Source organism: Boleophthalmus pectinirostris, unplaced genomic scaffold (genome assembly GCF_026225935.1).
Source record: "Boleophthalmus pectinirostris isolate CB_2022bp ecotype Guang Dong unplaced genomic scaffold, ASM2622593v1 HiC_scaffold_4, whole genome shotgun sequence".
NCBI lineage: Eukaryota > Metazoa > Chordata > Actinopteri > Gobiiformes > Gobiidae > Boleophthalmus > Boleophthalmus pectinirostris.
Window position 1 is genome coordinate 17,283,181 of NW_026571353.1, and position 23,822 is coordinate 17,307,002.

General features: G+C 38.1%; 3 protein-coding genes and 1 long non-coding RNA gene across 5 annotated transcripts; 1 reads left to right on the plus strand and 3 right to left on the minus strand.

The window, feature by feature from the left end:
- Positions 1–79: 79 nt before the first annotated feature.
- On the minus strand, positions 80–3,027 carry prlhr2a (prolactin releasing hormone receptor 2a). The gene is made up of 3 exons (XM_020935550.2): positions 2,843–3,027; positions 1,412–1,865; positions 80–1,121 (listed from the first exon to the last, which is right to left on the minus strand). Exons 2-3 carry the CDS (start codon positions 1,843–1,845, stop codon positions 488–490), a joined length of 1,068 nt encoding a protein of 355 aa, XP_020791209.1. The 5' UTR covers positions 1,846–1,865; positions 2,843–3,027; the 3' UTR covers positions 80–487.
- Positions 3,028–7,360: 4,333 nt separating this feature from the next.
- On the minus strand, positions 7,361–11,337 carry got1l1 (glutamic-oxaloacetic transaminase 1 like 1). Of its 2 annotated transcripts, none has more exons than XM_020935361.2 (8): positions 11,139–11,337; positions 10,131–10,312; positions 9,946–10,066; positions 8,971–9,188; positions 8,744–8,894; positions 8,233–8,398; positions 7,947–8,089; positions 7,361–7,757 (listed from the first exon to the last, which is right to left on the minus strand). In XM_020935361.2, exons 1-8 carry the CDS (start codon positions 11,320–11,322, stop codon positions 7,624–7,626), a joined length of 1,299 nt encoding a protein of 432 aa, XP_020791020.2. In that variant the 5' UTR covers positions 11,323–11,337; the 3' UTR covers positions 7,361–7,623. The 2 variants fall into 2 exon arrangements, with proteins under 2 accessions (XP_020791020.2, XP_055018026.1); XM_055162051.1 differs by having other exon boundaries at positions 8,678–8,894.
- LOC129411359 (uncharacterized) lies at positions 10,968–17,014 on the plus strand. Its single transcript, XR_008633272.1, has 3 exons — positions 10,968–11,151; positions 14,709–14,787; positions 16,901–17,014. It is a non-coding gene; the product is annotated as an uncharacterized LOC129411359 (long non-coding RNA).
- Positions 14,235–23,087, minus strand: adrb3a (adrenoceptor beta 3a). The gene is made up of 2 exons (XM_020935459.2): positions 21,330–23,087; positions 14,235–15,938 (listed from the first exon to the last, which is right to left on the minus strand). Exons 1-2 carry the CDS (start codon positions 22,625–22,627, stop codon positions 15,902–15,904), a joined length of 1,335 nt encoding a protein of 444 aa, XP_020791118.1. The 5' UTR covers positions 22,628–23,087; the 3' UTR covers positions 14,235–15,901.
- Between the last annotated feature and the right edge of the window lie 735 nt (positions 23,088–23,822).

The window sequence follows — 23,822 nt, forward strand, 5'->3', positions numbered from 1 at the left end:
TAAATGGTAGACAAGATGCAGGAAGCAAGCATTATGCCAATTAAGTTTTATCATTTTATTAGTTGACTATTGAGTCCATCTAGATGAGTTGAAATATTAGGCTGAGATTACATTTTAGATACATAAAATATAAAGTTATTTCATTGAAATGGATAGCAACATTTCCAAAGGTTGCTTCTTTTTTACACTTGACAAGGACATACCTATTTATAAACACCTCACAATACAGTCTGCCACTGAATAGAGCAGCAAGGCTAAATCTGCAGCTTTAAAAGCAAAGCAGTATTTTCAGACTTAAGTATGTACAATCTATGCATTTTCTTCATTTTTCGTATGAAGTATCAAAGAAGTATCGGCTCAGCATAATGTGATGGGACTAACTCACATCTTTCAATGTAATGATTTAAGTACAATTCCTGTCCTCCATTGATGTCAATAGCTGTAACAGACAAAAATCCTTTGTATACAAATGACTTGACATCACACTTTAAACTACACTGGCTGTGGCACAGTTATTGGCAGAGATGCCGATTCGCTGTCGGCACGTGAACATTTTCCTCAGCTCAGCGCGGAAGCGGTCGTGCAGCCAGGCATAGAGAAAAGGGTTACAGCACGAGGAGCTCATGGCACACAGGTGACACAACAGCTGAATGAGCAGGAAGTAACGCTTATCTATCAAACCAATGTCTATGTCTCTCAGCACATTGAACACACTAATGGGCATCCAACAGATGCCAAACGCTGCCACCACCAGGCTGACCAGGCGAAAGGTCTTGCGTTTCCGCATCCGCTGGGCCTCTGCCTGGCTCTCAGTCATATGTCCTGGCACTACACAGTTCCTCAGTTTGACGGAGATGCACAGGTAAGAGATGCAGAGTGCAGACAGAGGCAGCACATAGGTCACAAATAGGGTGCTGTATGCATAGGCCAAACGCTGATGCTCTTGGCCCATCCAGAACTCCTCGCAGATGGTGAAGCCCTCATTCTTAAACTCCACGTGGTAAGTGTGTGCTACAGCCGGTGCCACCAGGCTGCAGGAGAGAAGCCAGATCCCAGTCAGGAGGTAGGTGCAGGACAGAACTGAAAGACGTTTCTTCAGAGGATGCACTGTGGCGTAATATCTGTGAAGAAAAAAAGAGAGAAGCTGTTTAAAATGGAAATCTAAAACCCACTGTGGTGTGAAGCAAAAAAGAAATCACATTATCAGTCTATGGACAATTGGTCTTTTTAATCATTTATCAAAATATAACAGAGTTTTTCAGTATTATGTTCTCAGAATATCAGAAACAGAATGTACTATTTCAACCTGTGACATGCATTTATCTTATTGAAACACAAAGAGGAGGGCTGTAGCATGTCATTTTCCAACAGTATCGATTGAGTGTTGATTATGTCTCTGGCTCTCACTTACCGGTCCACACCAATAGCAGTGAGAGTGAAGACTGACACGTACACAGTCACAGGTTGGATGAGATAGACCAGGTAGCACATGAAACGCCCAAATACCCAGCCATGGGGGTTGAACGCGTATGCCAGGGTGAAAGGCACACATGTCGCACACATGAGCATGTCAGAGAAGGCCAGGTTTCCAATAAAGAAGTTGGTGACATTATGCATCTTGCGAGTGCGGCAGATCACATAGAGCAGCAAGTAATTTCCAAAGACGCCCACAAGAGCCACCACAGTGTAGCAGGGGATGATGAGAGGCTTGAATGACTGCAGCAGCTCTACGCCTTCAAACTGAGGACTGCGTTTGGATGAGCCATTCTGCAGGGACACCTCAAACACCTGGCCAGAGTCACTCTCATTCACTTCTGTGGGCCACACACTGCCAGTGTTCTCCATCCCCAACTAGTAACATCAACCTGGAAAAGGTAAAATCATTAGTATCCAAAAATAATACATATCCAATAACATGCTTTGTTAAATGTCAGCGTGTCGGCCGCCACAGAAATCAGTGGAAGTGACACAGGACTCCAGTTCTCCTGTTTTAAGCCTCATTAGAAATACCTGTGCTGTGAAACACTGCACACTTAATGAAAGGAAATGAATGAGCTCTTTTCCTCAGTACTGTACACAGTAGTCTTTTTAATACTGCAGAGACTTCAGGGTAGATAACATGCACTTAGTGTGTTTTCACACCAGAAACAGGCACCACATCAAAAATGAGACTTCAGATGGACTAAACCTACTGACACTAACTCAGAATAAGAATAGGACCAAACCAAGTCTATATTAGGATTCAAATGGACTAAGACCAGGACCAAACCAGGACAAAAGTATGAATGCACAAGTCAAACAAAAGACAACCATACTGTTAATATAATGATAATGTTAATATAACTCAGAAATTGTTTACCATGACATAATGTTTTAAACAGCAGCCTTAGATGTTGTTGTATGAATCTGAGTCTTACACACATAAGGCGATAACTGTAACACTGACAAATTTACATGTATATTGAACCTAAACAGAGGTGCGTCATGAGTGGACAATAGCAGCAGGATGAATGTTTATATAAGGCTACCTGAAGTGTTGTCCTCCTCATAATAGACAGGGTAAATGATAATGGGTAATGCACAACCACTAACAATAATAGGCTAGTTTTACCAAATTGTGAAAAAAGCACTGTCGACTGTTTTTGAGAATCATTACGCTCAACATGTTCAAAAATTCTTATTTCAACAAGCATTAGCCTGTGCGTTAACAAATTAAGAACACTGGCGTGATCAGCCTACTTTTTCTAGGCTACTATAATACCAGACCCATAGCTCATTTGCCTCCTCAGTCAATAAGTAGCCTCATTTAAAATAAATAATACCGTGCTCACAGTGCACTTACCTTCCCTGAGTTCCCCGTGAGAGAGCTGGATAAATTCGACCAGGAGAGATGGGATCCAACAGTCGCTCAAAAGCCGCTCTAAACCACGCGTCCTGGAGCCTCGGCAGTCAAGCTCGGTGAGAACGGTCATAACTGAACTGTGTGTAACGAGTGCGCGAGAGTAGCCGAGAAACATGTGCGCGCACGATCTGCAGCTCCGCGCATTTAAGCACCTGTAAAGTTGACTGACAGCTTCTGACGCGTGTCCCCTGTGCGCGCACCTCACAACCCCAAGGATCACAGGGGATAAACTAGCATCAATAATGTTTCTGCTACTTACCAAAGCGAAGGATCATCCCAAATAGTTCAACCATTATTATTATTATTATTATTATTATTATTATTATTAGCATAATGGGCAGGTATTAGGAAAAATGCTGTAGCCCATTGCCACAAATTTTTGAATTTCCCCCAAGTTTTTGCTATTACCAGGCCTAAAAATCAGGCCACAATTTTAGGCTACTTTATTTATAGCCTACATCTTGACCACTTTGAACCTCCTATTTTATTATTACATTTCATATGCTTTTATTGCATTGACTAGTAATAATGCCATAGCAACACCTGTAAGAAGTAGGCTACAAGTTTGGCCTAAATAAGAATGGTCATATTTCACAGCTTCATATAAGAAGTTGATTTTTAGACCTCAACACTTATGTCCATCTTAGTGTACACTTCTTTATTGTATCCTTAAACACAAAGCATGCGGGCCACATTCAGTGCTTGTTAATTAAAGCTCTGTAAGTTGTTAAAACACACTTAAAGCAAATATGTGTATGTGTGCTGACTGATCTAAAAGGCTGTTTTGTTTTTGTTTTATCCAAATGCTGGTCAGCAGTCACATAACCTGGTTAATTGCCACTTATGACCCAAAGTGTTTATTCCATTATGAAATTCAGATGTAGACCCTTTCCCATACACTCTGTAAAATCTTTTCACCCAGGTTACGAATTACAAGTTAATTACAGCAATTTGTATTTTTTATAATAGGGCAATTACGGGCAACAGTGTGGCATAATATTTGCATTTAATGAGTTGCTGATGTTACATGCAAGAATAAGCCAAAGGTGACACAGCAGTGGAGTTGGAGTAGACCACTGGGGGTCAGCGTATGAGCGTCATCTTCAAATATTTGACAAAGGGAGCAAGGCGCATACTGATAAGACTGTATGACGTAATGAGATGTCTGCATGACAAAAGACAGCTTTTTTTTATGAGAACAGATGGATCTTATTGCATCTATGATTGTTATTATTTGAAGGTGAAATAAAGTCAGTCAGAATTAGCTTTTTGATTATTTATACCAACTGACAATTAATCAACATGATCAAAATCAATACAAGATTCCATCTTACAGAAGTGGTCTATGCTCTTATTTAAAGGTGCATATTCATATATTTAAAGGGGGAAGATCCATCATCAGCTTGTCTCCTGAAAATGTAATTGCTTTGATTGAAATGTGCTACATTTATTTAATTCCAGGTATTTTCTTGCCAAAAATACTTGGTTAGGAGGAGTCACATGCTTGTCTCCATGGAGATAGCTCAGTTTTGTGAAACATTAACATTCAAAACAACTGCGTCTCCATGGAGAAAATCAGGTTTGGGCCCCTCCATCTAAAAACTCTCATAGCGACACTTTAAAATCATCAATGTTAAACAGGGCTATTTTGTTTGTTTGTTGGTTTATTTCTATTTTGAAGGTTTGTGATTTTTAAATAGCAAACACCCTTATTGACAATGCACATTTTCTTATGTTATATGTTTATAATTGCTAAATGGAACATCTGGTGGAGGGTCTGCCACCTGCTTGACTCCATGGAGATGTTGCTTTGTTTGAAATGCTCCACAGTAATGTGTTGATTATTTGCATGATCACAGTAGGAGTGCATGTTTTTCACCGTATTTTTGAACCACGTAATTAATCAAGTTGAATGGCCCACTAGAATAGGCACATATACAGATATATATTTAATCTTGTCAAATGGCTAGGGACAGTGAGATTGAAGACACTGTTTTAGGCACTTGATTAGCTTTAATTTAAACAGCTTTTTTCCATTTTAGATCAAGGAATGCAGCTGTCACAAGCTTAACCTGCCCCACTCTTCCCATGGGCCATACACAGTGCTGCATTTTAATGTTAATAATTTACTCATGCTAGGGCTCTGTGAGAACAACTGAAGATGGGTCCAACCAATAAAGTTTGGTACAAAAAGGGAAATACTCAAAATTCAAGTGCAAAAACATGTGTTGGATAATAGGCAACTGTGGATACTACCAGGGATGTTACTTGAATTTTGAATGAATAAAGCTCTTGTACCACACTTTAAGATGAAGATGAGAGATTTGTTTTTCCTTATGGATTGATTATTCAAGAGCTTTTCTTGGTTGAGTAGAGGAAAGGTAAAGTAAACACGGTAAGGTCAAAGCTAATCCAACGTCACAGTGATGTTTTCTCTTGAAAATAACAGTTGCGTACACACAAGGAAATGATGCAATGATGTTGATGTTCTATTCAAATGACTTGCTGATCATTTGATCTGTGTTCTGGTTTGTGTTGAAAGAAGCATGTGCTTTTTATTGTAACTGGACTTCCCACAGCTTGTACCTTCCTTTGAATCACTAAAAGATCCTACTAACATTGTATATTCGTCTTCACATACTGTTACACTTACTTTTTCATGTTAAAGTTGTGTGTAACATTTGTTTATTTTTGTCAAAATATTGATCAATTTGACAGTTTTTAAAGCTACACTGGCATGTTGAAAAAGTCAAGCATATCATCATGCCATGCATTTCCTTTTTTCATAGTCTGTACCTTGTGCTCACAATGCTCTATACAATCCCTATGTCCATTGAAGGCGTTGCATTTAGAGCCCTGCCCTTCTCCAGTCTCCACCACTCAAGTCTAATTTCAGAGACGAAAGGTGCAAGTTATGTTCATGGAGCACTTTGAGTGTTCAATCAGTCCATATTTTTTTTCTTACGTTATATTGCTGTCTAGAGTTATATACAGTATATGGAAGTGTCCATTTCTCCCTAGTCTATAATTCTCTTAAATAATAGTAGTTAACTTTTCAAATACTGTGGCATGATCAGCCCTTTGGTTAGGTAACAGCTTGTATTGTACTAACTTTAACAAAAGCCAGTCTTTAGAGTAGTAACAAGCAGATATTGCCTGTGATTCTGGGTGAGTCACGCCTAATCATTGATCAGCGTTGACCAGATCTCCACTGGCTGCACCCGTGGGCCTGCGGCTTCACAGTCAACTGACATAATTTGCACCAGTCATGATGAAGGCATGCTCTGCTCCTGCTCCCCGCCAGTTCATCGATTTGATCCAATCACTGTCTGTACAAAGTGTTAAGAGGATTTTAAGATTGTGGTTAACTTTGTTAATGCAATACAAAGACACCCAAAACTTTGTGATTTTTAAATTTTATGTCCATGTAGGGGAGGTTTCATTTTTGAGTCATTTGTTCATAAAGACCAAAGTCCAAATCCAGTTCTAGGGTTCAATTGTCTATAGAGTTTTAAATTGCCATAATTTTATTTCAGAGCAACAGTGTGCTTTGTTGATTAACATCAAGTCAGTTTCTAATCTTGAATCTGTATTACACACATTGGAGACATGTCCAAGTTATACTCTGCAGCCAATTTAGATGGATGATCCAGCTTGGGGGACATTGACCTGGGTGATTGGTATGTTTTCTGCAATTACCATCAAACATAACTTAAAAGACACTGAACTGTCCCAGGCATAGTCTTGCTTATGCATGCTTTGATGTACTTGAGGAGTTCAAAACTACATCAAAAGGACTTGATTGTGTGATTGGTCCTGCAGGTTGATTGGTCCTGCAGTTTCTCAAGGTTGCTCACATGAAAAGGCAAAGACCACAGCTGCATTAAAATACCCTGTTCTCATGGAATTAAAAGCTAATGTAAAATATTTGCTACACTATACACCTGAAACTTAACATTACTATCATTGCTGAACCCTTATGCTGAATGAATGAACTTAACTGCTATATTCATTGCAAAAAGGCTTTTGGTTGTGGGATCTGACAACCCAAAGAGGAGAGCTCATTCTGCTTTTTTGAATATTGGACCAAAAAGTTAACATTTTGGACACTGATGGTAATGTTTATGAAATGAAATGAAATGAAGTCTCCTAAACTGTAAGTGTATGTAATTGAAATTTCACCTTTATCTTACAAATGTCTGTTCAAATCTGGGAAAAACAATTCTCATTTACAAATCTGACCTTAATATGATCAAAGGATACTTAGAGGGTGAAGGAATATATGTGAGTAAATATATAAGTTGTGAGAGTGAGACAGACAGGCAGAAACAACACTCAAGTCACAATTTGATTCACCGTTTTAAATTTACAGCCACTTTAAATATTAATTAACAAAATGTAGTGTAACTAAAAATAGCTATATATCCACATTGTAAACTTACATTTTATATTCCATACACAATTTACAATAGACAGCATTAGTATAAATGATTATAACATTTACAAGATGCAGTATTAAATGGCAGTGTGTTCACCTAAATGATGAGGATTCTTTATCCAGTAGAAACATATTTTTACGATATATCTTTGCTGTTACATGCAACTGCTAATGCATAAGAAAACACTTTGTCACTTAAGAGTAGAGCTATTAGCCTGAATGGGTTAATGACTAAAATGAATTAGTAAATTTCTATACTTTGACCTCTGTAACAATCACAATGTCACAGTGAAGTGGCTTGATGTATAGACTCTGCTACATACTCCAGATTCCCTCCATTGATTGCACTCACATTTAGGCAGCCGTTTGGTAGAAGGTAGACATGCTTTGAGTTCACCAAGAATTCCACCTGTGGGTCTAAATGATGAGAAAAAAACAATTATTGACCAAATGTTTTCATGCAGAGAGTTGTGAGTTGAGGCTGCTACACAATGGATCAAAAATCTGAAGTATTAAAGTATTAAAAGCATGTTGTAATAACTAGAATGAATGCAATGTGTAGCTCAGTAAGCAGCCTATATTGTCAAGTTTGTTTAAATTTCTCACCACTTAATCCAATACAGCTAAATAGTCCTTGCTGTGTAGTGAGATGGTCCCAAATGCCTGGACATCCTAAATGTCTCAGTCTTTCTCTCAAAAGCTGTCGGATCAACATGCACCTTTCAACAACCCGCTTTATCTCTTCTTGCCTGTTAAACAAAGAAGAAAGGAAAATGTGTTCATAAAATTATTATATTCCATCTGATGATTAACATATTATATATAGTATTTAATTAAAATCATAAGGAATAATAGTGGCCCACTGTGATTCAACGATTATTCAATCACTTACCACTCAACAAAATGGGCTGGATTACTCAGAATAGTGGCAACAATATGTGCGCCCATCATAGAAGGCTGAGCCCAAAGGGATTTCACAATCTCCCTAGCACGACACTGCTTTTTTATCAGAAGAGAGTTGTCTTTTAAGACATATATAAGATGACCGACAGCCTCACCTGGTAAAGGAAAGAACAGTGATGAAATAAATCAATAGCTTTATAAGGCAGATCCTGCCTCCAGGATGCAATGTTGTTGATTTGGTATCTAAGATATAGTTTTATATTTTTTTCTTTACATGTGCATTAATGGAAAAACAATATTTTACTGTGTCTACAGATAGATTTTAAGGTGCATAATACAGTGAGAAAGCTCACTATAGACAATTGTATTGAAAGGTCCATCAAGAAAAAAGAGGACAAGGAAAATAAGGTAATTTAAGTCTTTTCCCTTCTTACATGTTTTTTCAGGAAAAATATTCATAGTAATCATTGCAATATAATGATATTCTGTGAATTTTCTACCGTATTGTCCGAAGCAGTGGGAGAACGACTGTGCACAGATGAGCTCCATCCCCAGCGCCGCACACTTCTGAATGGGCCTTGAATCACGCCCCAAATCCCCAGTACAGAGAGCATGTATGGGCAGTAGAAAGAAAGGAAACAGCATGCGCCTCTACCACGATATGTACAATAATGGTGACATGAACTGCATGATTGAATATACTTTTTTATAAATGTTACTAATCTACCTTAACGATTTGTGTAATCACATCCCACTGATTTTCAGTAAGGTCAACTCCGGTTGGGTAATGGCCTGATGCAGACAGAACCACAACACTTCGCTGTGGAGCTTTCTCCAGATCCTCCACAAGCTTGTCCAAACAAACACCACGCAGCTTATCATCCCAATAGTAATACTGGCGGATATCGTGGATGCCTGCTGCCTTGAAGATACCAGCCAATGAGCCTGCAGGAGGGATCAAGATAGCATATCAGACAAGACAGAAAAACTCACAAAGGAAAGCAAACCCCAAGACCCTTCACTTTAAATTACATATAGTGTGTTAAACCTTTTTTACTCTTAAAGCTGCTGAATAATCGAAAAAGACACAAGTAAATTATGTACTGAGTCAGAACTCTGTTTATAGAAAATGTTAATGTAATCCTTATTAATATATTCTTATTCATCAATCTGTATTCATATAACTTTTTAATTAAGTTATTTGAGATAAAAGAATGAGAACTTTACTCATCAATTACTTCAGATGGGTGCGTTGGAGGAGAAGGAGCAGCCCAAGAACATGGAGAAAAATCCTGCACACAGTCTTACTTGCAAATTGTAGATTTATAGATTTATTAGGACAAACTGTGCAACGTTTCAGCACTAGGCCTTTGCCAGGCAAAAAAATTAAGTTATTTGGGAAAAAGAAAGAAAGAAGTTGCCAGAGATGACATTTATCTTTGTGCTTTAATGTTGTTAATTGCTATAGCTGTGGTACTATTTTGTTACTATTTTGAAACCCATAGACGGTGGATCTATATTTATATATTGTATATATTATTTTTTTGCTGTTGACCACTCAGTTCCTCAAATTAACATAATAAAAAGAACAAGACATGAGAAAAATGTGAAACAATATATCAACAGAGAACACCAATATGCCTTGAAAACATAAGCCTTGCACAATGTAATTCTTGCTTACAAACAAGTATCAGGTAGTTACCATCACAAGGGACAGACAGGTACACTGGCCCTGACCAAGAAGTGTTTTCAAACCACTCTCTTAAGAGTTCAGCTCCCAGACGTACAGCAGCATTAAAACCAGGAGTCTGGACCTTCAACACCTGCATCAGAAAAGTTATTTAGTACAGCTCTATTAATAATAAACACACAAAACAAACAAAGTACCCGGCTCTCCAGTCTTGGCTTCAGACTTCCCCCCAAGGTAACGTTTGTGGCTTGTCTGGTAAATTCTGTCAGCCCAAGAGGCGACGGGTACTCCGGACGAAAGGTCGGGTCTGTACTTAACTGGTGCTTTATTTTGCTGACAAGTCGCAGTTCAGTTGTTTGCCCATCGTCACCAAAATACTCTGTGGAAAGAAATAAAAAATATTGTATTGAGTCCCAACCATTGAAAAAAAACATACTTTGTTTTCAGTTATTTAATAATGACGTTATAGCCTATGATAATAATTTGGCCTAATATTGTGTATAAATGGTTAGTAATAAGATTCGATATGCCAGTGAATTGCTGTGTGGCATCACAACATTGTAAAGCCCAATAATATTTAATACAGACAGGGGGTAGCTAAAACGAATCGGCTATTAAAATGGAGGATGATGTTCTAGGGTCTAATCAACAATAGAAATGATCAGGTTCAATATTTGTCAGCTTTCCTTGTGGATATTTCATGACAAAATGCAAAGTAATCAATAGGGAATATTGGAAAGAATTTGGAAGTACGATATCATCACAATATACGGCTGAATGGACAATAATCTACATTATAAATGCTTTATTTTGTTGTTTTTTGGTATATAATCTCAGTGTGGTCCTGAAAATAACCTTCAAAATGTATTTCTATTTCATATTTATTTTTATCACTTTACAAGGCTTCAGAAATGGATTATTCTATTTTTCCCATTATCATTCCTCCTGTAGCCACAGTACCTCAACTTTTATTGTTACGTTTTGTCAATAAAGTTTAGTCAAATTAATCACACTTCCTGTACAGTTTAGCTAACGAGTCAGTTGTTAGCCACGTTCAAGCAAGTCAGGATTACGTTTGCCTTGTTTTTATTTGTTTGTTTAGTAACCTCAACATGATTGCTCAAACAGGTCAGAGGGTTTATAGCACCCACTGAGCAACTCAACCCATCCTCCTTCCCAGCGCGACGGACCAATTCTGCACTTACCGCGTCCTGCCAGGTAAACTTTGCTTGCTTCAGTGTCTTTCCTAAATGCGGACAACACTCTCGTTTCAGGCTGCTCCGTGCTGTTGGGGGCAAACTCCTGACCTCCAGCTCCTTGGTAGTGGTTTTCATTTTGGTCGTCCCCGTTTTTTTCAGGGCAACTGCTGGGACGACTCATCTTCAACATAGGCAGCCAAATCAAACGCTATGCGCCCTCTTCACGCAGCCTTTTGTTTAGGCGCTGTTGCCCGGGAAACCACACGCAGTTAGAACACTGTCACCAGGCAACCGTTATGGATGAGCTTGTCCCTCGCTAATATAACGTGAAACCCCAAGGAACCGCAAGGTTTTGATTGAATTCCATAAACATGACGTTTTATGTGCCCCCAGATGAGATACATAGGTTCAAATCAAATTAGCCTAGCTTTTACTGATAACAATTATAATCCTGATTTATTTTTAATTACGAAAACATTAGGATAGGTAGTCCAGCTGGTTCAACCCTAGGCCTATTCAGACTCTCTCTGATCTGAATCCTCACTACCTAAAGCCCAGCACCTATAGCCAATCCATTATCAGTGCTAATTCTGGAGGTTCTGAACTCTAAGAAAAATGTGTAGGTCTGTATGTTCCCTACATGCATGTTAACGGCGCATTGTGTAACTTTTTTGGTGGAGGGTCCGTCAACTGCTTGTTTCTATGGATATGTCATTGCTCTGCCTGGAATGTTCCACAGTATGACATTAAACATTTTTATTTTACATTTATTCAATTACAGATGGTTTTATAGCTCAAAAATACCTAGAAAAACATGCATTCTGATGGGTTGCCTCTCCATAGATCTGACGTGTAACTTTGGTCTCCATGAAGATAGAAAGATTTAATAATACTGTGAAACATTCTAGACAAAGCAATAACATCTCCCTGGAGAAAAGCATTTGACAGACCCTCCACCAGAAAAGTTACACAATGCACCTTTCAGGCACTGGAAGACACTTTTTTTTTACTGTTTTTTTTTTTTTTATAAACAAGTGTGCATGCCTCACCTGGCACCTTTCCACCACCTGTCTTTATATTGCTTAGAATGGAATGTTTCATATGACTGCATAAAACCCAGGGGTTAAAGTGGGTTGTAACACTCCAGCACCTTGAATGATAAAAAAGTTGTGTCTGCGAATGACAAACAGCAACAGCAGCAAACAGAGTGACAAGTGTATGCATTTATTGTGCATTAAATCAAAGCAATAACATGGGGCAAAGCATTTGCCTTGGCAATGTAAGTAGGGTGAATTATTCCTCCTTTTGTTGTCATGCATTTAGTCGTCTGACACTCATACCAATTATTTAGAGAATGTCCCATTTTTTCATTGATTCCACATGAATGTATGCATAATAATATATATTTTACTTTTTCTTTTTTCTTCTTATGTTGGAACCTGGATGTTACTTGAAAATCTTATGTTTTTGCAGCTATTATCTATGAGCTTAAATTTCCAGGGTCCATTCCTACATGTCTCACCACATTCACTGACATGCCTCTTTTTCCCTTAAATTAGAGGTGGTTGTCCCAAGATTAAGACTAAGATTAAGTTTTGATTTGTTTTTATTATGATTTTAATGTATTTCTTATTCTGTAAAGCACTTTGAATTACTTTGTGTACGAATTGTGCTATACAAATAAACTTGCCTTGCCTTGCCTAAGACATCAACAAAACAGAAGAAGATGAATGTGGACCATAGGAGTCTGAGTTGGGCTTATTATCCCTTTATTTTTTGTTTAAATATGGTTCAAGCTCTTGGATAGTCATACCATAGAACGCCCTTGTTTACAATAAGCTACATATAATAAATCAATTCCTCTTCTTGTCAAGATTGAGTTTTCAATTCAATTGCTCAAGTAACAGCAGTTCCCTGAGGGCACAGACAAAACCCCCATTTATCAATGCACTCATAATAAAGTAATAGTTACAAATGACTGCACTAGATGGCAGTAGATGGCTAAAACATACAATTAAGGAAGTAAAAGGGTAAAGGCTATTATAACTGTTCTGTGTAGCTGATTTAGCACCTGCTTTTATTTTTATCCTTTCACAGAATTGGTGTGGTAATGCTTGAAAGGAGAGCCTTTTCACACTCATTTCTCATGTTAAATGTGTCATATGGAAACTGATCAAAGAGAGTGAAAACACAGCATGTTCCAACCACAGTCTGTGTGTGCCTGTGTGTGATGGACATTTCCTTGTGCAGACATTGGCATCGGAAAGAACCTTCAGAGAAAGACTTTATTTAATTTAGAGAACGACAAAACCATTTAATCACGGTAAACTCTGTGTTCTTGAGGTTGATGGATTTTCCTTCCTTTTCACTTATAGATGCAGCCGTTGCTATGTGGTGTAGTTATCTGTATTTACCCAGCTGTGCAATAGTAAATTGCATGTAACAAAAGTGTATCCAGATACACCAAGACACACGATCAATTAACCTATAATAAAGGAGTAACAATTACTAAGTTGGTAGGGTATAGTCACTTAAGCACACTCTTATTGCTTTCCTGAAATATTCCACAGTAAGACTTTATAGTGATATATTTCAAGACAAGTAGGTGGCGCCACCAGGTCACATTACTAGTCTCATCTGTGGAGTGATAATTTCTCACACTCACTGTATTTCACTCAAATTTGAAAACATGTGCACTTTAATGTGTCAAAAATCCCTACATTTAGTGACTGATTACTGATGGTTACAATCTTACAGTGGGGTGTCCCTGGCTATACAATGAATACATTATAAAAACAAATACCCATATTAAAAAAATCAACCTCTATATCAGATTTATTTGACTCCAAAGCACAGTGTTACTTCAGGCATTGCATCCAAGCACTATCCAGCAGTCTCCTTATTAAGTTACCCTGCTTTTATTGGATTAGAGTGGTCTGAATTGAGCTGTGAAGTTTACTTTATGTCTGACAAGCTCTGGAGAAAAGTGACTGTGGTAAATAAGGCTGGTGTCATCTGAGGACACACTATAAGCACAGGAAGCCCAGGGAACACTTTTTAATTTTCCTTTTGCAATAGAAGCAATGTTCATGCCTGCTTTCCACTGGCAAGATGATTCATTTCTGCATTAGACTCAATTGCACAATATTCTAATCATGATGAAAACTAAAAGATGTTAGAGTTCAGCTGTCCTTTCTCCTTTTTCCCATGTTTAAAAACCACCTGCTCTGTTTTTGACTGGTAACTGCAGACTCAATCACTCAATGTTTTATATTTGGAATATAAAGTGATTTATTTTAGTGTTCCTATTGGGATCCTGTATCTTATCAACACTTGAAAGTGGGGGTTTCTGTAAAATAATGTTTGGATTTGGTTCCAATCTAGTTGAGTTTACAGAAACATTGTTGTAGGAATGAGCTGATAAGCTTAGGCTTTAACTTGAGACAGGATATTATCTTCCATCCCAAGTTGTTGGCCTGAAATACTGCTTTTTTTTGGTGGTCCCACAAGCAAGATGTATTTTTCAGGTTGTTTCGAACATGGCCTGCATTTCTGATTTGGTATTTTCTCTTGCAGGGTCTCTGACGTTGTTCAATATTGTTCCTTGGAAGATGAGAAGTTATACCACACGTCATCCATTGGCGGCAATCTAAGTGTACGCTTCAGTCATTTCCCTCCCTGTGATACATGCTGGTACTGTAGCTTAGGACAAGAAATGTTTTCAATTTTATTTTCAACTTGGTATTCTAACAGACGTTTTAACATTCTTATCAAAATGTCCACAACATAATACCAGATTTATTTTTTATTTCAGCTGTCTTCAATGTCAGTGCAACACTGATGGCAGTTCTATTAACCCTCTCCAGGCAGGCGTTGCAGATTTGCAACAGCTAAATTCCAATTACCTACTTACTCCACATCCATATTATATGAGCTTTTTTTACTCAGGAGCCTTTTCTCCCATCCATGCTGATAAACGTGGGCAATGCAGACTGTGCAAGAATGGCTACACGCAAACGGCCTGCCAGAAGTACAAAATACTTTTTTTTTTTTTTTTTTTTTACAAAGGATAAAAAAGTCAGAATTGTATATTACTACCCCATATTATAATTTTCCCCAAATATCAGATTTTTCCTGATACTAAAAATTAATTTGAGCCTGAGAGGGTTAAAACCAATGATGAATTATGTAAAATGCTTTGTTTACAATACAATTCAATTTTTTTTTTTTCTGTTGTGACACAACTTGTCCATTGTCTAGTAAGCATTATTTGGCAGTTTTGTAATACTGTACCACTGGAGATTTCTTGATTTTACAGCCTGTTTGTCTGAAAAATAAATATTCATTGCCATTGTACTGTATGTTATAACAGACTTTAGGACTCATACAAAAAATAAAATTAAAAAAGATTGTGCGGATACAGAGTTTTGGTTCAAAAGATAAAGAAAATTAAGACTGGATTTAAATATGTGACGGCACAGTTTATTTTTCAGCATTTCTGTCAAATGCTTCCCATTCGGTCAGCTTTGGTTTTGTCAACAAGTCATAAATAACAATACTGTAAAAGTCGGCCTTTGATTCTCACAATAGTTTTGAATATTCCTAGATTCACTTTGCCGCAGGTGATTCTTCCAAGTTCAGTCAGTGGGTTCAAGGCTTGTCATGTGCTAGGATGCGTTCAGCAGGTGTTCCTCTTTTCTTCACAGTGTCCTTAGTGTTTTGTTCGTTGCCATGAAAAAAACAGTAGCGGATTCATGTTTCTTTAATATTCATACTCCATCCTCATCTGCTTCTTGTAAAGTAAAGCTGCAGAGAGAAAGAAATGTGTCTTATTAATACAACTAGTCAGAAAAGAGTTGTAAAAATGTATCATGTTCTAAATTAAAACTAGAAAAGATTCTTTTTAATTCATGTAACACCACTAGCTAGAATGTCATCACTACCTATGTTATCATTAGCCAATAGTATGACTAACATTTAGGGCAGTAGTCGCCTAAAAAAAATGGTCAGCTGTAAAGACATGCCTTGGGCATCACAGTCTACTAAAAGACGGTGTGACGTAACACTTGCAACCTGTCAGGAACCAGACTAATATGTGTAGCACTGAGTTCTAACCCTTCGGTGTCCCCAGTTTCAGTTTGATGTGACCAACAGGCGGATAAATGGATTAAGTTATATATTTTGTTCTGAATGATATGACAGTTTTTGAGAGGAATGGTCTTCTGCATTTGAGAGACACATGCTACAAATTAGCTTCTGTGATTGGACCATCTCAAGTTATTAGGGTTGTTTTGTCACTATTTATGGTCCAGACCCTGCATTCGAACAGATTATATGAGGGACTGGCTGATAAGGCAACATTGCAGGAATTCATCTGACTTTGCTAATGACACTGACAAAAGTTCTCACAACTTTAAGTACCAATATAGACCAATATAGTTGAGCCAAACTGTAATTACTAAACAAGAGAAAGTACTTGTAAACTTTGTATTCATATTTGAGGAGGAGAACAAACTCTCACAAGACTCCGACTATCTCACTCTATGCCTTCTCCTATCTGCAGAGGTTTAAAGAAATAGCCTATATACAATTAAACAGTCAGCTACTAAAAATGGTTCACTAAGACACCACTGGCCGATCCATCGCCTGTTTGACTTAACGCTTACAGTCCTGCATTTGGTTGAAGTAACTGAAAACCTTCGGCTGCTATATGCAGAATGCTAAAGTGCCCCTCATTCACTGGCCTTCTCTCTCTCCAAACAAAACAGGAATCTGATGCTATCATGGCTTTGAACATGTCTACACAGGAAGATGTATAGATGACTTGGAACAGATCCTGATCTTCAACAGAACAACTGGAAGGCAAGAACTCTGAACTACAGCTAAAGGTACACCTTTGTATTGGGACTACATTGGTATGTGTGCACTACATTCTCTGCAGACTCTGTGCAATGCAGTGCAAACAGAAATTACTTTATCTTTGAGGTTTAGATGTCAAGCCCAAATGTTTTGTTTCTTCTTTTAAAATATTGATTTATTATTATTATTTCTCTATTTATTATCAAATTTTTGTTACCAGTTTGCAATAAAGGAAAACTAAAAACTTTTTAGCTAAACTATAACTTCACATCCATGCAAAGACCATGGTTCAGTGTGAATGATCCTGAATTCCAGCTAAAGCATAGATGTTTCCCACAGGACAATTCCTCAATGTTTAGTTTTATCCTACTGCCTGCACTCCTTCATGCTCTCTTGGACTTGATCTCTGCCTGAGCATACTAAAGGCACATTATAGGCGCCGGGGAGACAAAGTTAGTTCAGAAAGATCCTGGACTCCGTGACGGCACAGGAAAAAAAGCATTAGTGCTAGCCAGACCCCTCCTCAAACACAATCAAAACATCAGTTTGCGTAATGTGGGCCTAATCATATGCTTACTGCAGCACCTTAACCTTTTACACCAGTATACAGAGTGCTTTGAATGTACTCTAGACGTCAACAGTACAGTAAAGATAATGCCTAAAGCATTACAGAAAAGGTTGATGTTTTTCTAATGCTATTGGTAACATCGTGGCAATAGTGGTTAGTTCAAAGTTTATGACAAAACAAAGTTGACACTGCTCACATAGAGATGATTAACAGCAGTTGTCTTCGAAGTACCATTTGCTGTATGATCCCCGTCTGACTAAAAGCAAAAAAAAAAAAAAGCTAAAATAGGTGGTAAGGTGATATTCTGTGGTGCTTGGAAGTCTTTGCAGTTCTAATTTAACTTCCTGTTGTAATAGCTCTGGAACAAACATAAAAAAAAAAGTAAACAAAAATGTCGTGGGACAACCCGATAAGATGCTGGGTCACTGATACATTTATCACACTGTTGTGTATGTAATTTTAAAATCTCCATTACTTTAACATTAGGCTAAAATAGTCCTTATCTCTATTGGGAATTTATTTTGATGAGCCCTGGAGTTGAGAAGTTCTAGTCCTGTTTATTGTTTGATTTGATCCTGGTACTGTTTCTTCATGAATGTTTATTTTAAATATAACTATTGTATCTGTATTAATGTTATATTTGTTAAGGTTTTAGTCTATGAGAAATGTTTTATAATAATATTTCTGACACCATTTCTGAAACTAGATAATACAAATCTTTATGAAAAATATTTTTGAATAAATGTAAACTGAACTCACAGATAAAGCACTGGCATCAAATTAGCATAAATTCCTTGTATTAGTTTTAGTTCCAGCACATTAGCAGATTTTGCAAAGTGTGACTGAGATCAGACAGGTTTAGGTCAGATACCATTAAATCCATTTTGCACAGGGCCTGCTCCAGCACCTCTTTTTTTGACCATCGAACTCTAAAGTGAAATAGAATGTTTCAGTTTGCCCCTGTTAGCACTGTCAATGTCATACAGCAAATGCTTTTCAAACAGAAAATATATACATTGCTACAGGTTACATTTTAAGCTTTTAGCTGTGGTTTTACTACTTACTATACTTACTTGAGTAATATTCTTTCAGTCTGTATACACAATAATTGAATTGGACCTGAGTATTAACAGTAGCCCTTCCCCTATAATAATAATAATTTTTGTGACATCTGAGATATCTGAGCAAAACTAACTTCTGTCTATTCATCTATTCTGCTGCTTACTTGGCTGCATCTCAGTCATAGACTACAGTCTATGGTCTCAGTCCAATGAAATAAAATTTTCCTAAATTCCTAATCTTGGATCAAGTGTGCTAAGAGCTCACCCTGCACATAATACTGTAATATCCTTAAATACATGTTTGAAGAGGTACAAAGACCAGAGAGGCAAGTCATAACATGTCTGAACTATACTATATTTTACTAGGTAGGCTATTCACCCTAATTAATTACTTAACTACATATTGAATCTCTGTTCTTCTGCTCTTCTCTCTCTCTCTTCTTCAAATTGACATGTAATTATTGTCTCTTGGAAAAGAACACACCTTGCAGGACAAAACGTTTCTTACAAGACAATGGTTTCACAAATATGACAAGAGTAGATGTACATTTGACTGATGGTGTATAATATGCCCATTCCTTTACTATGTGAAGCAGTGCATACGTGACACAAGCTGGAGGGTGCAAGAGTGTTGATAAGGGTGCCTGTATTGTTGCCTGTCAAGTATTTGTATGAAAACACAAGGTTGGTGATGCCTCTTTTCATAGCAGCCTAATATGGTTTATTACTCCTAATGTCAACTAGGTGTTCACAGTTAGTTAGATTTATTTTTACTGGCAAGAACCTAGGGATAGATGTATAATAATTTATTTTTTATGTAAAGAAGAGTTTTTATGATTTAAAACCTTACAGTGCACCACTACACAGCTGGATGCTCATATCAGTATTTATCAAATTTTTCACAAATCATATTTTCTCCCAGACAACACTTAAGATATTTGATAGATTGATACATTTCCAAACGTCCACTCATTTTGATAATAACTCCAATTCTGCTCATAACTGTTAAACTACTGAAGTTTGATTTAATGTCTGACTGACAGTATTTGGTCATGATGCTTGACTTTTCCTGTGGCGGCTGCTCCCACTTAACATCTCTAATCCAGCTCAAAGTACTTCCCTGAACCCACCGAGCCTTCCCCACGGCTGATTTACAGCCCAGCTAAGCGCTCGCCTTTTAAGGAAGACTTTTATAAGCTCTTAAATATCTCACGTTTTTATAGCCCTCATTGATTATGTCTGCAGTGTGAATCCATGCAGACAAGAGTTTTCTTGTCAAGAAAGAGAAAAGGAAATACAGAGCGCTGTGTCAATATTTAAAATGAAATATTTGCCTGGAATAAAAGTAGGTTACTCACAGGGATTACAAAAGGTGATGTTAGGATTCTACTCCCAAAATCCACATCTATTGAAAAAATCCTCTTTTTTAATTATTCTTTATTATAATTTTAACTTTAACTTTGATAACTAAACAGCAGTGTTATACTTTTGCATTACATTTAGGATAATTGAGGTACAAGATAATTTAAGTTAATATGCAAGTAATAAACCATTTAATGGTTACCATATTGTTAATTTACAATTCATTATAAATGCATACAAGCTGCATCATTTTCTTTTTGACCAATAATGAAATATGCTGCGTGTGGGTTTTGTGCAGTATTTTTACTTTTAATAAGGTTGCTTAGATTTAGAAAGTGCAGATGCATCCAGTTGTTTTCTTGAATTGTAAGGCTAATATTAAACTGTCACAACACAGGTTAACCTGATGCATTTCAAGAGTCCTGATTGGCTGAGGTCTAAGTAGCCTCCTCCCCTGGTTACCGTGGTGTCTGTGTGTGTTGTTGATAAAAATTTATCAGTAATGCAGGACGATGGGCAGGGCACACAGAGGCCCTCTAACAGGCGTGCACACTGCATTCAGTGGAAACAACTTGTTCTGTGAATTGACCTGAAGTTTGACAGGGAGCCGGCTGATTAAGATTAATGATATGCATTGTTGACTGCACTGGTCTGAAATATTATTCCACAGATTACCAACAATATGTTTGTAATGGGAGACAGACATGTGTGTGTTATTCTTCCTGTTCTGACATCAGCAGGATTAGAAAGATGGTTGTAGGTAACACAGAAAAAGCACATCATTTAAGTGTTTATTTCCTCTGGGACAGAAATACACCTCTTAAATTTCACTTTTCGTTTAGTAATTCTGAAACACTGGCACAGCTGCCAGGGCAGCAGACAGGGTTATTTTTATAAAACCGTTCCACTCAATTTATTTCAGAGTCGGCATGTATTACAATGTCCAAATATGGACTTCCAAATGAGTCACTTTGCAAAACATGAAATTAAATATTCAAATGTTCATAATTATATAAAATAGTACATTTTGTACTGAAAATGTGGTAGATTTTGGCTTTAGCTTTAACTCAATATGAAAGTTACAAATATATTTATCATTATATTTTATTTATTTTTGATTTTGAAAGTTTTTGTTAATAATGATTTTTATATACTTTCTTCGGAGTCAGTGGCCTAATCATGGACCCAACAGCTTTGGAAATGTGTGACTGGACAGGGGTAGCATGATTCAGAGCTATTTTCATTTATATAGATTACTTAAATTTGAATGAAAAAAAATGTAAGAAAGTAAACTACAATTGTAATTGCCAGATTCATTTAAAATAGTGTGTTTTTGGTAAATCTTACCAAGAGGTTCCGGGCTCAGATATGTCACTGTACAGTGTGGTCCCGTTGGACTGCAGAGGAGCAGTAGATGCCTCTTCACTGCGATAGCTCCCCAGTGTGCTGGCCAGGCTCTCAGTGCCCTCCATCGTTCCATTGGGAGGCTTTTGGAAGGTGCGAGTATTGACCGTCTCTGCCTCCCAAAGAAAACAAGGGCAGCGAGTCTGAAGCTCTTTATACAAAGAGTTGAGCCATAATGTGGACAGCCAGGGGCAACCCAGCAAGTTCTTAAAGGCAGTTCGAAACTCTGGGCTCCTGCAATAAATAATGGGATTGAGGCCTGAGTTTATGTACCCAAACCAGTTCAGGAGTCTGAAGATCCAGTCTGGGATGCCTCTGTAAAATACATTGATAATGTTGGCCACAAAGAAGGGCAGCCAGCAGACAGTAAAAGTCCCCATGATGATACCTAAAGTCTTGAGTGCTTTGTGCTCCTTCACCAGCATCAGGCGGGAGGGCCTGCGCTTGGTGCTCTTCCTTTTGGTGGCATTGCAGCCGCTGTAGGCTGCACATGCAGACGGCAGTATGTTATTTATATGGAGTCCCACTTGTAGCTGTCCTGAACCCTCATGTTGGAAACGCAGTCTGTTCTTGTCTATTAGCTGTACCTGCCGTGTTGCTATCAAAAACACTTTAGCATAGACAAAAATCATTATGAGGAGTGGAATATAAAAAGAAACTGTAGAGGAAATAATAGCAAAGGGCATGTTGGTCACAAAGTCACAGCATGCAGGTTCATTGTAGCATTTGATAGCTTCTTTATCATCGTTGGCTCGCCAATAGCCATTCATTATTGGTACAAATGATATTAGAGCTGACACCAACCACACCAAGCACACAATGACACGGGCCCTCAACTTGTTGAGCAGCACCTTGTGCCGTAGTGGCCTGGTGATGGCAATGTAGCGATCCACTGCGATCACACACAGAGTCTCAATACTCGCGGTTACACAGAGGACATCCACTGATGTCCAAAAGTCACAGAACACTTCACTGAGCTGCCAGTTCCCCGTCACCACTATAGTGGCCCCCAGAGGGACCACAAATACCCCCATGATGAGGTCAGCACAGGCCAGAGACATGATGAAGATGTTGGTGGTGGTCTGGAGCTGTGAGGTGTGCGCCACAGCGATAATGACCAGCAGGTTTCCCACCACGATGGTGGGGATGATCAGCACTATCACCACCAGACTCCAGGGCCCTGCTGCTGGGTGGTACGACTCAGTGCCATTGGTCAGACTGGCCGCTGTTGTGATATCCATAATTATGCACAAGTCAGTCACACATAGGAGGGATCCCCAAACTCCCAAATCTGCAGCATTCTTGCATCACAGTTTTCCTCAAAACTATTTGTCACTTATACCCACATATTGCCGACACTTTACACTTTGTCTTGTCTGAAGCGTGCGGTATTTTCAATAACATTGTTCCAGTGTAGATCTTGACATGTTGCTGATAGATCTGTCCACTCTATAAACAGCCCTGGAGCAATTTGTGGTCATAGACTTCAATGGCTCCTGTGAAAAAAGAAATCCCAAACGAAAGAGTAAAAAAGTTTTGTAGAGAAAAATCCAACTTTTGTCCATTTGTGTACATCCAGGGGTTAGAGTATCTTTTCACTGATGAGTGCAATAGCCCCTCTAACACAGCTGGACTGCCAGAGATCAAGCAACAGTGACGCTATAGCAAGAACCACAAGAGTGCACACCAGAGAACTGCCCTCTGTCTCTCTTCCCCTCTGTGTCGCTCTGTCTCTCTCTCTCTCTCTCTCTCTCTCTCTCTCTCTCTCTTTCCCTCTCTCTGTCTCTCTCTCTGTCTGAGTGCTCGGAGCAGGTTGCCCAAGATTGTGTTGGCTCTATTCACACACTCTGGCCCAGGAGGAAGGGAGAGGAGTTGAAAATAGTGTCTGCACGCCAAACCATCCCGCATTCGATAAATATTCGGAACCTATTAAAATACAGAAAACAGCTATCTACTGTGCTGTCTAATGTTTTTGAAAGGCAGATTTCAAATCATGCTTGGTAACAAGAAGTTTTCTATTCTTCTTTAGGCACAGTAATATGTAATATTACTGCATGTAATATGCCAGGCTGTTTTAAAGGATTCCTCCCATAAATATCTTGAATGATTATGTCAAATGCTTGCTAAAAACTTGCAAATTGGATTTTATGTACCAGATTAAAAATAAACGCAGGCACTTATTTGTTATGATTACAAATCATTATCTTGATTCTGGTCATAAAGGTTTATTTGTTATACAGTTTGTGGTCAGGTTTTTAGACCACAAGGCACGAGTCAACTCGAACTTTGCAGAACAGGAAATAAGTGCCCTCCCTCTGCCTGAGAGCTGTAAAAGAAAATAATAGATCTCTATCTCAGTGTTACTCAAGTCCGCGCACTGAAGAAGAACAATCAGTCGAATGCCTTCCATGCGATTCTGTTCAGATATCCAGCTCA

Bases quoted from the DNA above. Each gene is read 5' to 3' on its own strand.
- prlhr2a (XM_020935550.2), bottom strand. From the start codon at position 1,845: ATGGAGAACACTGGCAGTGTGTGGCCCACAGAAGTGAATGAGAGTGAC. The intron at 1,122-1,411 runs GTAAGTGAGAGC...TTTTCTTCACAG, and splicing joins ACTGCTATTGGTGTGGACCG to ATATTACGCCACAGTGCATC.
- got1l1 (XM_055162051.1), bottom strand. From the start codon at position 11,322: ATGTTGAAGATGAGTCGTCCCAGCAGTTGCCCTGAAAAAAACGGGGAC. The intron at 8,895-8,970 runs GTAGATTAGTAA...ATATCGTGGTAG, and splicing joins TGATTACACAAATCGTTAAG to AGGCGCATGCTGTTTCCTTT. The intron at 7,758-7,946 runs GTGAGAAATTTA...CTCATCATTTAG, and splicing joins TAGCTGTATTGGATTAAGTG to ACCCACAGGTGGAATTCTTG.
- adrb3a (XM_020935459.2), bottom strand. From the start codon at position 22,627: ATGGATATCACAACAGCGGCCAGTCTGACCAATGGCACTGAGTCGTAC. The intron at 15,939-21,329 runs GTAAGATTTACC...TTCTCTCTGCAG, and splicing joins TCTGAGCCCGGAACCTCTTG to CTTTACTTTACAAGAAGCAG.